At 43.1% G+C, this 14,305-nt stretch overlaps 1 protein-coding gene across 3 annotated transcripts in view; it reads left to right on the top strand.

Annotated features, from left to right (window-relative positions):
• The window catches only part of DUS3L (dihydrouridine synthase 3 like), a 132,761-nt gene extending 124,045 nt beyond the window's left edge, over positions 1-8,716 (top strand). For all 3 annotated transcript variants that reach the window (XM_085631168.1, XM_085631169.1, XM_085631167.1), the window contains exons 13-14: positions 6,157-6,285; positions 8,570-8,716. In XM_085631168.1, the coding sequence (XP_085487294.1) occupies positions 6,157-6,285; positions 8,570-8,642 (202 nt within the window). In that variant the 3' untranslated portion in view covers positions 8,643-8,716. The remainder of the gene's footprint in view (positions 1-6,156; positions 6,286-8,569) is intronic.
• Positions 8,717-14,305: the final 5,589 nt, after the last annotated feature.

The following is a 14,305-nucleotide window of genomic DNA, read 5'->3' on the forward strand; positions in this document are numbered from 1 at the left end:
GGCTACAATAGCCAGATTCTTCATCAGGAAGATAAGGAAAATGCCTGGTTAAAGTTTTTGAGGTTAATTGGACAAATAGAAAAATATCCCCCACAAACCCTTTTTTATTATGGAGATGGAGAGCAGGACAGAGTAGCCTCATAGTCTGTCATTATATGTCTAAAAATGACACCGTGCCTTTAAGAACCTAGATACCACCAGTATCCCATCATGCCCAGCAGGTGGCAGTTACTTCAGTTCTGTTTTCTGGCTCCAGCTGACCGGATCCTGGAGCATTAAGCTCGACCAAAATTTGGTTTATTTCTTCAAAATTCTTAACTGAATTTTGCTGTTTACATTTTTCACTCAATGCTATCTCTTTTTGACAAGTGTCCAGCCTGTGTGAGAAAGAAGGCAAAGACAGATCAACATGAGGTGTGTATAATCTGCCTGCCAGAGGGCCATGTGCCTGAGATTTGCTGTCACTGCAGCAACTTTTTGAGACGCACCCTGAGAGACCGTGAGAAGATTTGCCTTAATGGAACAGAAGAGCAAAGAAGACTACAGACACAATCTGAATATGGAACCTCAGGACATGGAACGGGTCAGGCCGCTGGAGGGCATGCCATGAAGAAAAGGTACAACAGCGACATTGTCCTGGTCGAAGTCGAGGACATAGACGTCGTGCAGAGGTACGGACCCGACCTGTTAGCAGTCTATCCAAGGTACAACGTCGAGCAAGCACCGAAGATCTGCATCGAGGCTAGGTCTATCAATGTCACCCATTGCTTCGCAGACCCATAGACCTCGCTCGACGTAGAGGACTCAGTCGAGGCACTGGCGTAGATTGACGTGGAGGCACAGGCAAAGGTTGATGTCGAGGCATACTCCGACATCAAGGCGCCGTCGACTAGCAGGTCGACATAGAGGCATCGACTTTGAGAACTCTTTCCACGTCATCGAGGCTATAGAAGGCAAGACAAAAAGAGAAGATGAATCTACACCTCACTAGGCGCCATTGTCCTAGCTCACAGTGCATGTCTACTTCTTTTAGGCGCTCCTACCATTATCATCATCACTCATGCCCTCAGGCAAGATCCTCTTCTTCTACTGGACATTATGCGCCAGCACTGTCGGACTCTTCACCTCCACGTATTTCACCGGTGGATGATGCCACCACGTTACTAGAAGTCCTTGAGAGAGGAGCAACAAATCTCAATATACCTATTTCGACTCCAACACCAACGACATTGGTCATTTTCGAGACTCTGCAACATAGATCAGCATCAAGACCCTTGCTGCCTCTGGTACCAGCTCTCCTTGAACCAGATATGGATCTGTTTCTAACACCAGCCTTGGTTAAGACAGCACCATCCAAGCTCCACAAGAAATACCACCCTCTGGAGCTGGATCCAGCTTTCCTTCATAAAGATCCTACAGCAGACTTTGTGATTGTCATGGCGGCAAAGAAACAACACACCACTACCCCCACTTCTATGATTCCTCCTGATAAGGAAAGTCAGAAGTTGGACTGTGTGGGTCGAAAAGTGTGCAGCACATTAGCAACCTCTATTAAAGCAGATATGACATGGCGCTGTGGGAATCCATGAACCAGTTTGCTGAACATCTCCGTAGAGATAAGAGGAAAGACTTCATGGAAATCCTGAACGGAGGATTGATGGTCTCAAATCAGGTCATTAGTGCTGCAGCAGACTCCTCCTTATTAGCAGCTCATGAGTACGGCCATGGCGTCGCTCTTCGAAGACACTCCTGGCTTCACCTAACATCCCTCAAGCCAGAATCACAGCAAAGAATTTTGAATCTGCCATTCTCTGGACCCTCTCTATTTGGGGCTCATGCAGATGAGAAAATGGCATGAATAAAGACAGAAATGGACACTCTCAATGCAGTTGGCTTAGAGAGACCTAGGGAACAAAGGAAATCTTTAAAGCTATATCAACGCTGCTGCCATTCCCAGAGGGGTCAAACCTCTCCGTGGTATCAGGGCTGCCAGCAAAGCGATGCGCAGCAACAGCACCAACGTCTCTGTCAATTGTACCAAAGATGGCACCCAACAGACTGCTCAAGGGGTCAAACAGCCGTCTGGATCAAAGCTATGAATTATTGCTTCCCCCTATTTTATTTCCCACTCCGGTTGGGGGGAAGCATACGATATTACCTGGCAGAGTGGCAAAACATAACGCAAGATGCCTGGGTGTTGAGTATTGTTGCACTGGCTAGTGTCTGTGTTTCATCAGTCCTCTACCGTCCATGCCTCCAAACCTATACAGTTACCAACTCCCACTGTTAAGAGCGGTCAACATCTTTTTACAAAAGCTGGCAGTGGAACTGGTCCCTCGCCAACAACGAGGAACAGGCATCTTTTCCAGGTACTTTCTCATCAAGAATAAAGACGAGAACAAGTTCAGACCCATTCTCAACCTCAAAACAGCTAACAAGTTGATTAGGCGAGAAAAGTTCCAGATGCTGGCATTACTCCAAATTTTATTCCCAATTACACCAGGGGGTTTGGCTCTGTTCCATCTATCTACAAGACGCCTCGGCATAAGTGTGCTCTACAAATACTATCAGTCAGTCAGTGTACCAGGACCATTATCAATACAGAGTCCTCCCATTTGGTCTGAATAAAAAAAAAAACCAGGATGTTCTCCAAGTGCATGGCAGTAGTGGCTGCCCATTGCCGGAAACACAAGATATTCTCCTACCCATTGCTAGACGATTGACTAATCAAGGCGTCCATGTCTCAGAAAGCTCAGCTTCCTTACAGTTGGACTTGGGATCTCCTGCAAAGACTAAGACTTCAAATCAACCAAAGCAAGTCTCTTTCTATCCCAGTTCAAGGTTTGCACTATTTGGGATCCTTCATCGACATAATAAGGGCAAAAGTGTGTCCTTTGGAGGAGAAACGCTTATTGATACTTGGGCAATGTCAGGCTTTCATGAAAGCTTCCCATTTAACAGTGAGAACAGTATCTTCCCTTCTCAGTCCAACAGCTTTCTGCATCTTACTCATGATGAATGCCAGTCTCCAGATGAGACCTTTTCAGTAATGTCTTGAAGAGCAGTGGGACCAAGTGACAGACAGTTGGGAAGACAGGATACACTTATCCCTACATGCAAAGCTGTCTTTCAAATGGCGGTGCCATCAATCCAATCTCTTCCAAGGTACTACTGATGTATTCTATTTCATCTGGAGATTCCACCTCAAACCATAGTAACGGATGCCTCACTACTGGGAGGGAGGGGCCCACATGAATCCCCTCCAAATTCAGGGAAAATGGTCAGAGAGGGAATCAACATTCCATATTCATCTCCTTGAGCTGCACGTGGTTCATCTGGCGCTGAAAGAGTTTTATCTGTCATTCACATCCCACTCCCTGCTTGATCAGACAGACAACACCACAACGATGTACTACCTCAGCAAGCAGGGCGGGACAAGGTCCAGGCCCTTGTCACACGAGTCCCAGACAATCTAGAAGTGGCTTCTAGCCAGGGGCCTTACGATCACAGCAACGCACCTGCCAGGTGTCCAAAATGCTCAAGCATACTCACTCGGCAGACTCCTGCTAGAAAACCACAAGTGGGTCTTTAAACAACAGCATTATACAAAACACTTTGGGTGCCTTGGAGATCAAGAGTAGTGTCTCCATCCGGAGGTGGTACAAGGTCTCAGCTGTGGGGAGAGCCTTGGTTAGATCTGTTCGTCTCCAAAGAGCATGCGCAATGTCAGCAGTTTCGTGCATATGAGTTTCTAATGTGGCTCTCTCTTGGCGATGCTTTTCGTCGCAAGTGGAGATCAGGCCTCCTGTACACCTTTACGCCCATACCACTCCTGTCCAGAGTGCTCAAGAAGATCAGGAGCGACCGGGCACAAGTCATTCTTGTGGCTCTGGATTGGGCACGGATAATTTGGTGTCCCAAGCTTCTGGCTATGAGCATCGATCCTCTGATCAGGCTGCCCCTTCGGGAGGATCTTATGTCACAGCAGCAGGGGAGGGTCCTTCACCCAAACCTGTCCACTTTCCGCCTCCTTGTGTGGGGCTTGAGCAGCGACAGTTTACAGCTTTTGACTTTCCTCCCGAAGTCTGCAGTTATTCTGGCAGCCAGGCGTCCCTCCACGAAATCAGTATACACCTGCCGATTAAACAAATGTTGTAAATATTGTACAGAACGGTCTATTGACCCCTTATTTGCTTCTCTGGCAAATATTCTCGTTTGTCCTTTCCTTGGCCCAGCAGGGCTCTGCTTTGTGCACTTTGAAGGGCTACCTTTCGGCCCTCTGCTTTTCTTCGGCTGCCAGACCAGCCTTCATTTTTTAAGTCCCCTATGGTGCATAGGTTTTTGAAGGGGTTAACCCACTTGTTTCCCCCTTCTCCTTTTCTTATGCCACAATGGGACCTTAATTTGATCCTTACTTTCTTGATGTGCACACAATTTGAGCCACTGCACAACTGCCCTTTATGGCTGCTCACCATCAAACAGCCTTTTTAGTGGCAAATACCTCTGCCAGGAGGGTGAGCGAACTGCAGGCACTGTCATCACAGCCTCCTTACCTGACAGTCTTTCTGGACAAAGTGGTGCTAAGACGTAGGGCTTCTTTTTTGCCCAAGGTTGTAACTCCCTTCCATCTGGGACAGTCTGTTACTATGCCCACTTTTATTGCACCTCCGCACCCTTCCAAAGAAGAGGAGTGTCCCCACCGTCTGGACCCAAAAAGAGCATGATCAGTCTACCTTGATCGCACTAAAGAGTTCCGGGTGGATGACCAAATCTTTATAGTGTCCGTGGGAGCAAAGAAGGGCAGTACTTTCCAAAGGAGGACCATTTCGTGCTATGTTATCCTCTGTATCAAAATATGTTATGCCTTAGCAAAGAAACAGCCTCCTGAAGGCCTTCGGGTCCATCCCACCAATGCGAAGGCAGCCATTGCGGCCCTCCAGCGTGGAGTTCCTATTACTGATATCTGCCAAGCGGCCACGTGGGCATTTCTGTACATTTTAACCATACACTGTTGCCTGAATACTCCGGTTCGCAGGGAGGACCTGTTTGGCTGCTCTGTCTTGCAGAATTTCTTGTTTTAAAGCTTTTCCGCAGGCCCTGCTCCAGGAAAGGTATTGCTTGGGTATCTGTCCAAAGGTGAGGAATCTGCAGCTAGATGTCTCTATCAGGTGGACAAGTTACTTACTTTCGGTAACGCCTTATCTGGTAGAGACATCATCTAGCCGCAGATTCCTTACCTACCCACCCATCCTCCCCACACTGCGGAATTGTTTTTAGTCTCAGGGCTGGTCCCCTTCAGGGCCCTAGCTTCTGTTTTTTAACACACCACTTCTGGTGTGTAAAGTCGTGAAAAGTACTGATGTCAAGGCGCCATAGCGGCATTTATATTGATGATGCGGATGTCATGAAGAACACGACGTCACGCGAAGTTGACCGATGCCACATACCGGCACACATGGGTACTGCTAAGAAAAATCTCCCAGATCCAACCTGACGCCTGGAAGTTCAAAGGTAAGGAATCTGCGGCTAGATCATATCTCTTATCAGATAAGACGTTACCGAAAACAAGTAACTTGTCCGTTGGGTGCTACCAACTGGATGATCCCTTTAGGTGCCTCCTTCTCTTTTTTAAGAGGGATTGCCCCCCTATCAACAGAGGGCAGTAAGACATGACCAAACACACAAAGCCCCCAATGTAGTGAGTTTTGGGATATAGGTATCCATGTTGTGTGGTAGTAAAAAGAAATCTCTCCATGCTGGGCGATACCACCAAGAGCTTTTTTGTGTTATATATTTACAAGGTCCACTGAAAGCATGCTACTAAGGGCATCATTCCTTTTGTAAGTCCATCGTACTTTGAGATGCACCAGGAAAGCTTGGTACATTTCATAAAATCTTTACAAACGTCCCACATGCATAGGTCGGTCTGGTGGCTACACAATCAGTCTATCCTGTTTCAGTTAGTATGTTCCCTTTCTCCTACGTAATTATCTTGTCCATCAACAATAAAACTGAATCTCTTGGCCTTTAGGGTGAACTTTTTTTCATGAACTGGTATTGTAAACTAGCAGTCCATCTGCCTTTACTATAGCATACCTAATTTACAGAACTTTTGTTTAACTATATTGTTGACAATATTGTTGTTTTTCCATTTAGATATATTCCAGTTGGTTTGTTGGAACATGTACCTCAAAAAATAAATGAAAGACCACCCTACTACATGGGCAGAGACTACTTGGAGACTTTAATGGCTAGCCAAAATGTGAATGATTGGATCAAAATAAGGTACACTATTTAACAAAGCATGTTGTCTGAAATAAATGTGTACATCATGAAGCTAGGCGCATAGACATGCAGACAGTCTTTTGCTAACTGGATTGATTTAAGATATAACATGTATATCTCCCAAGTCCAATCTTTGTGCAGAGAACCAGACACCAGCACTCGAAGTATCTCCGTTAAATGTATTTGAATGCATGTCGCAAAAAACGCGTTAAAGCCTTGACCACATTAGGAGAGCAGCCATCTTAGTTGCAATATATACGTGCTTAACATTCCGCATGGCACCATAGACACAGTGGAAATGTTCAACATTTGCTTTGTCCATTCTACATTGTTATTGTAACTTAATCAATAAACTGATAATTGTAATTTCATTCATGCACTGAAATACAAGTCAGTATAAACAATAAATTTGCTTAAGTAGTATAATCATTCCATATACAATCACACGACCTAGAAATAAACTGCATTAGTCCTAACCAATATTTGTTTCTTTTTCACAGAAAAGATATTTACTTTTCTATTTTTCTTTTCTTTTTAAAAAAATAACAAAACACAATATATTACATATCCAACATACAATCAGGGTTCTTAAAAAGTTTTCAATAGCACTTCCGATCCTTACTGAACAAACCAGTAGATTTTGTAATATTCAAAATGGTCAAGTGGGAACGGTATATCCACCCAATAAAATATGCATTTTCAATCCTAAAGTGTCCATTCCTAATTGATTTTTAAAAAAATACAGACTGACGAAGGACGTTTTCATCAAATGTCAGAGGGGATAATGCATGGAAGTTTGGGTTTCTTAAGGCAAATCAGTCCATGCGAAAATCATTCAGGGCTCCGGTGATGAAGACAAAGCCAAAATGGATAGTCCCCTGAAAGATCACCAGCTTAACTCTGAATAAGAATATATCAAAAGCCTCCAAATGTAAGGCAAATAGTTTCCAAATGGTGTCCGGACAAATCGGCCTGCTGGTTCCTTATCGGCAGTATGAATCAGTGAGTCCTATTTATTGTAAGTGACTCCTCCAGGAACAATTTGCTATATATGAGAATTCATACCCATTTTGCTGGGGGAATATTGGGTTACCCTATTTGATAAGGAATTAGCATAGAGTGGGCTGAATCCATATTCATGTAATGGGATAGTACTTAAGTGGGAAGGCTATATGACGCGTTTTGTTTTACTGCTCGGATTTGCTGAAATTGTAATACTTTTGCTTACAATATGATGAACCTGCACATTCAATGTTAGCCTATGAGAAAATTTCCTATTTAAACCCTCGATTTTGGGGGTGAGCCAGAACACTTATGAGACTTTCTCGATGCTACTAGGGATGCTGTCCGATTTCTCATTCATTTTGCTGCTCTATTGGGACTTGACCTATTTTTGATTTTGCCTATTGTTCTGTAATGCCTTATTGCTGAGAGCATTTGTGGCAATTACTTGTACATTTACAATCTCTGTATTGCACCTTTAAATTTTTGTAATAAATCTTTCTGAATGTTCTAATTCTGCCCTAAAACTCACTTAATCCTGCCTTACTTGACTGCGTTTCTGATATGTTGATTTGCACCTTCTCTTGGGACACTTTGCCTCTTGAAATTGAGGTTTAGAGCTGTCCCCGATCCAACAGTCAGTGGGCGTGTTGTTGAGTTGTCTTTTAGGTGTACGATTTTAAGGGTACCTCACACCCACACTTTTGAAGAACGCCATATGTGGGTGGTGGTTCTTAAGGTCCAAATGATCATGACTTCAGCTGAGTCGCATTTATTGAAATAGTGGGGTTTTGGCTCCTTTTAGAATTCGGAAAGTGGCTAAAATTTGATCATCTGCTATTGACAAGGTGCCATTTTTCCAAGATAAAGGGAGCTGAATGAAACACAAAAATCACTCTTTATTCCAAGGCCATCAAAGATTCCTTGATAATTGTTGCGCTAGAGCTCCTTAGCAATGAAGTTGATGTTTCAATTTAGGACATTGCCTGCCAACATTAAGTCTAACGTCTTACGTTAAGAGGGCTTAATTCTCTTATGGACTGGTGGATGGTCTGTCCCTAGATCGTTTAAAATGTGAGGGGTGCAAAGGCACAAAGGACGTTTTTGCAGGATGTAGGTAACATATTGGTGTTCTATAAATATATGAAACTTGAGGGGGTGAGGTCATAAGGGAGATGCACATAAAAGTTATTGCTGATGTATTACTCTTGCATTTTATAACTTCAAACAATTGTGTCTCACTGTGACTTTTTTACATGTTTTCTTTTTCTGTTTTTTGCAGTGAAATGTTGTTGGGACCCGTACCTCAAAACTTCACCTTCCTTCCTAAACATAAGGCCAACTCCTATAAATAGAACACAACATCTTTTGATTACTCTTTTAGATGCTGCAGTGATTTTCTTCTTTAAATAAAACGTGAATATTTTAATGGAACGTGGATTCACTCTTATTGCTGCATTGGGTCCTGTATGAAACATGTATCTTGTACTGGGTGTTTGGTGCAAAAAGGGGAAGGAAGACACTGGAAGGTTCGCAGATTTGCATGATAAAATACCTGAAAATCGGTTTGTCTATAGCATGACATTTCAGAGAACTAATTGATCCCCCAATATTTTTGAGTTGCACAGCAGTATGGAATCAAATTTGCAAACATAACTTTAAATATTGTTGGTGCCCATGTTCTGTATCTAGATATATGTAAGTATACTATTTGTAGAATGCATACAAATCCTAGGCACGTGTCTGGAGGTTTTCTCAAAGGTGTTTTTCTGTTTTGCACGTCTCAGGCTTGCAGACTTGCCATGGCCCTCACACCAGCTGTAGTTCTGAAATGCTTAGTGGGAAAGCTTTTTTTTTTTTAAATGTACAAGGTGCAGGTTCTAATGCAGAAGTACTGTGGTGCTGCATAACCATCAATGTATAGAAATTGAAAAGCTTATAAAAAATAGTCTTATACTAGGTATAAAGAAGTAAAAAATAAAACTATACATTGTCAAGTAAAACATAACCTTGCCGAAATGTAAGACTGGTGTTTGAAGTGAGAATTTCATGACATATGAAAAACTGCATTGAAGGAAAGCGTCTTATTGAAGTTGGAAGCAAGGGAATTTCACACTGTGATTAGGGGATGTGCAATAGAAAATCAGTCCTTGTTCGCAGACCGTCTGGCACCATCAGCAACCGACACGTGGACAAATAAAAATGCTGACCAAGGACAAGTATTTTTTAGGCCATTTGCAGAGGTTGTGGTAAAAAGAAAGCAAGAGAAATTAGAATAGAAAATAAGTAATGTGGTCCATTTTTTTTAGCAGAGGAACAGAGCAAAGCCTTAATTGATAGACATACAAAATTAATCGAACAATCCTTTTCTGCCTTTTGTACGTGCTTCCTATGCATTATGGAAAGATGAAAAGATTAAAAGTAATGAGAAGTTTGCTTTTAGATTTCCTTTTCAGATTTTCGAAAGTGTTGTATGTATCTGCCTCTTTATATAGTGGACCAAAGCCAGGTACAATGTGTAAAGAGTCCAGGCAACCAATTTCACAGGTAAGTAAAAAGTTCACTTAATTAAGTCTTTACACAGCAATGCTTCCCTATTGGAGAAAAGGCATATGTTGCATACAGTTATTTACGGTCAGTTTCCAAGGGTCTCCTTTGGGACTTAGGGTTGTAGGGGGCCATGGTCCAAAGTGCCACCAGCGGTTACTCGTTCCCTGCCCAGGGGAGTCCGGGTACAGAGTTTCTGGTTGTGTTGGTAGGTGTGCGCACTACACCAGGTGAAGGAGGAGCAAACACACGGAGATGATGGACGGAGCGCTGAAACTTTTCAGACACTCACCCCCAGTCACAGATCTGGGTTGAATCCATCATCATTCTTTAGCTCACTTTACCACCTGAGTTCAGACCCAGCTATATGCAAAAGGAGGAGAGCACCTAGAAAGGGGCTGCAGAGGGGAACTTGGGGACCAGGTAAGGAGCTCCTAACGGGGGGGCTTGGGTCGCATCGTTCCTGAAAACAAGAAGGCACAGTTGGTTTGTGGGTACCCGGGCTGGGGTGCCTCTGGAGCAGAGTGGGAATATCAGCTCTGGGCGTCCTGGTTGGTCTTGCTGGTTGAGGGTGCAAATTCAGGACAGCTGGGCCACTCTGGATGTGGGTCTCTGCTGTGCTGATGTCCCTTGACGGCTGCTCGGTCTTGGTATAGTTGGAGTCTGGATTGAACTCTCACAGGATCTGTTTACAGCAAGGGGTCCAGTACCCCGGGTTTTGGTTGTGTGCAGCTCCGGTTGGACCTGGTGTCGTCCCACTTGGTGGGGAACAGATCTGACCTTCAGGAGCACATGTACCTCCTCCTGGGAGGCTGCTGCATTCGGGCTGGCCGGGGAACAGCAACTCAGCCTCCTAAATACTCAATTTAGGGACGTAAAGGGGAGTGACAGGAAGTATCCAATGGGCTACTTCAGTCAGTCAGTCAGTCAGAATAAGCTTTATTCGATTATTAAAAAAAAATCACAAAAGCACAAAACAACAAATATAAAACTTTCTAAATAATTAGACCAGAGAACAATTTGAAGGAATCGCAAAGCAAATATTAAAAGTAAAATAGTCAGCCATCCAAACATAAAAGTTCAAAAAACATACTTTTTCTAGCAGCAACAGATTTTAAAATAAACGTGGCAGTAAAAAAACATATATCTATCTCATTTAAAGTGGACAAAAGGTTCAAAGCAGATTTCAAAGTTCGAGACCCGTATTTTTTTAAAAAGTGGTTTCAGATAGACAATGCACAAATGCGTATATAAATCACATGTAAGGAGAAAATGTACAACACGCTGTTTAGTGACTCCATCACATGGACAAGGAACAGTGGGGTATTTTTTTATAGAAGGAAAGGCCACCAAATAGTGGACAATACCTAATCTCAATCGGGTCAATACGAACCGATGCGAGGTTCTGGTAACCTTAGATAGGTATTGTTAGAACCCTATAGTATGCTCCTGTGAATAGTAAAAAGCCACAGTTGCTAGCTGCATATTCTTAAGATGACGACGTTGGGCTTTTTCCCTCAAAAAAAATTGTTTAAATTCTGCCTTGGGGAAATCGGACGCATAATTCGAATTTTCCAAAATATTCACCTGAAGAAAATCCTTAAAAGTAGAAACCACGTATTTTAACCAGGGGATTTGTAGGCATTTGTCCAGACAGAAGCAATCCTTTATAATGCTTCTATTGAACCCAGTCTCTTTCTTCATCCAGATCGATCTCCATAGCATTAGGGGCCTCAGCCCTATCAGATAAGTCAAATAGTTCAGCCCCACCTCATTATGAATTAATACGGTAGGGGCGGATGAAGGTAAACATAATAACTTTTTTAGAAAAAACATTTTCCTCAGCCTGAAGCTCTCCATGAGGGCAATAGCCCCAGACCCCTGCTTCATAGAGCGCAACCGAAACACATTTGTTTCTATAAATGTGTAACATATCAAATATGCGACGATCCCCCAATTTAATTGCAAATTTAAAAACGCCGTAGGCGTATTTGGCCATTTTGGCCTTAGTATTTAAAATCTCTTCATACCACATGCCGTTACTCGAAAACATGATGCCAAGGTAACAAAACGTATTCACTAAAAAAAATTTATGGTTGTCAATATGGAAAGATCTCAAATTCCTTATTTTACGTCCACACGGTAAAATAAAAGTCTTAGAGTTGTTGAGTTTAAATTTCCTTTCTTTGATAAAATCGGAGAACCTATTCATTAGTTTTTGTAAACCAATGGGAGTTCTTGAGAGGAGTACCGTGTCATCAGCATAAAGCAGCACAGGTACTTCCTGTCCCTCAATTTGCGGGGCGTCACATTTAACCTTTTTAAGATCGGCTTCTATGGCATTAATAAATAGAGAAAAAAGGAGGGGTGCCAACACACAGCCTAGCCTAATGCCAAGGCTCACTGTAATTTGGCTTGTACATTCTCCTGCTTGGCCATAGCGTATTCTTGCAGATAACTTAGCATAAAGTCGTGCCAGAAAGAAAATAATAGCCTGGGGGGCACCTAGGTCCAAAAGGGTTGACAATAGTAGACCATGATCTACCAGGTCAAACGCGCTACTAAGATCGGCAAAGCAGAGAAAGAGAGATCCCTGCTTTGCTCGCGTATACTTCCCAATAATAAGATCTAAATTTATACATTGTTCCAGTGTCCCCCTACCTTTCCTGAATCCATATTGGGATTGGGCCAAAATCCCATTATCCTCCGCCCATTGTTCTAATCTAAACAGTAAGAACCGGCTCATAGTTTTTAATGATGAGTCTAAAAGACATATAGGACGATAGTTCTCGGCTTCAGATCTAAGGCCCTTTTTATAAATTGGAATTATTATAGACTCCCCCCAGGTCGACGGAATCTTTTCCTCTACGGCCGCATTAAAAAAATTAGATAAAACAGGACCCCATATTGTTTTGTTTTTTTTGATTTTCAACAAACTTTATTGGTTTCCTCAAGATCACGACATACATCATCATCAGTACACTGCATACCAAAACCTTATTGACAAGTGCCTCGAAGGGACTCTAACCCGAGAAGCCGTAGGGCAGTTATCCACTAATTAGGACCCCATATTGTTATGTCAGCTTTATAAAGGTCGATTGGCACTCCATCTGGGCCAGGGGCCTTTCCACCTTTACTGCATCTTAAAGCAATTACTACTTCAGAAGGTGTAATATTAAGGGGAATATTAGGCCACTCAACAGTAGATAAGCTATGCATGCAAGAAATATCGCTACAATTAAAAATAGATGAAAAATGAAGGACCCAGCTTTCCTTACTGACTTGAGAAGTAATTATAGGTGCATCATCGTCCCTTAAGAAAGGACTATTGACGGTATCCCAGAAGAGCTTACTGTTAGATAGCTCCACCGCGGCTGTCAATTTATCCCACGCTTCAGCCTGAAGTTCACGTTTCCTACGGTTTAACTGTTCCTTGTAGGCTATTCTCAGATTGGTAATAATAGACCTATTCCGAGGACTGCGCGAAAGAGCTTTCTTTAACTTCTGTAGGGCCTTGGTACAAGCTTTGTCGAACCAACCACTATTCTGTTTGTCGCTTTACATTAGAGGTGGTCAAAACTTTATTGAAATTTTCGTTAATTTTACTGAAACATTGTAAGATACCTAAGTGACCAACGTTGGCATCTAGACACATGCTTATCTCGGGTAAACAGAGAGTGACAATTCTGTTCAAGTACGTGTCTGAGTTAGTAACAGTCCACTTAATCCTGTGACCATTAGGCCTGATTAAAACAACATCATTTACAATAACTTCAGTCATCTGCTTCTTGTAGCCCCATAAGGACATAAAATAATACAATTATGATCACTGACGGATAGGTCCAGAATCACCGGGGATCCACAGAAGACATTAATATTTGCCGAGATAACCAAGTGATCAACTACAGAACTAGCGCCCCTACCAGTAAATGTAGGAACAACATTGCCCTGGTCATCTTTTACACTCTGTAATACTTCTAAGTCATATTTAGCCATGGCAGAGTTCAACATCTCTCCATAAGAGTTATGTGGGAAATGAACCTCCGCCGCATCACTGTCGGTAGTATACCCACAAGCCTCAGGGATAGAGGGCAACTTGGGCTAGAGTAAGACTGCACCCACTTCCTGTGGGAAGTGGACATATCCTGACCCAGAGAGCCTAATTCCGCCAAACCAAGATGGTGGGATTTTAAATTTCGTGTTCACACCAGGATAGCTCTCCATAAGGGTGGAACTAGCCTGAGGTGGGAGCATGCCTCAAATCTAGCTATTTTTCCCGCCTGTCCTTGTACCAAATGGACCCAGGGCAGTGGGTGGCATTTCCCTTGTCTGGGGAAGCCTTGGGTCACATATCAAAGGCTGCAGAGGTCTTTGAAGCCTCGCGCTTGATATGCTGATTACTTAGCCATCCTCCTCCTCGGAGGTGACCACAACCCCACCCGGAGCAGGCATTGTTTCTGCCCTCAGAAAG

The sequence above is a fragment of the Triturus cristatus genome, chromosome 10, assembly GCF_964204655.1.
Source record: "Triturus cristatus chromosome 10, aTriCri1.1, whole genome shotgun sequence".
Classification (NCBI taxonomy): Eukaryota; Metazoa; Chordata; class Amphibia; order Caudata; family Salamandridae; genus Triturus; species Triturus cristatus.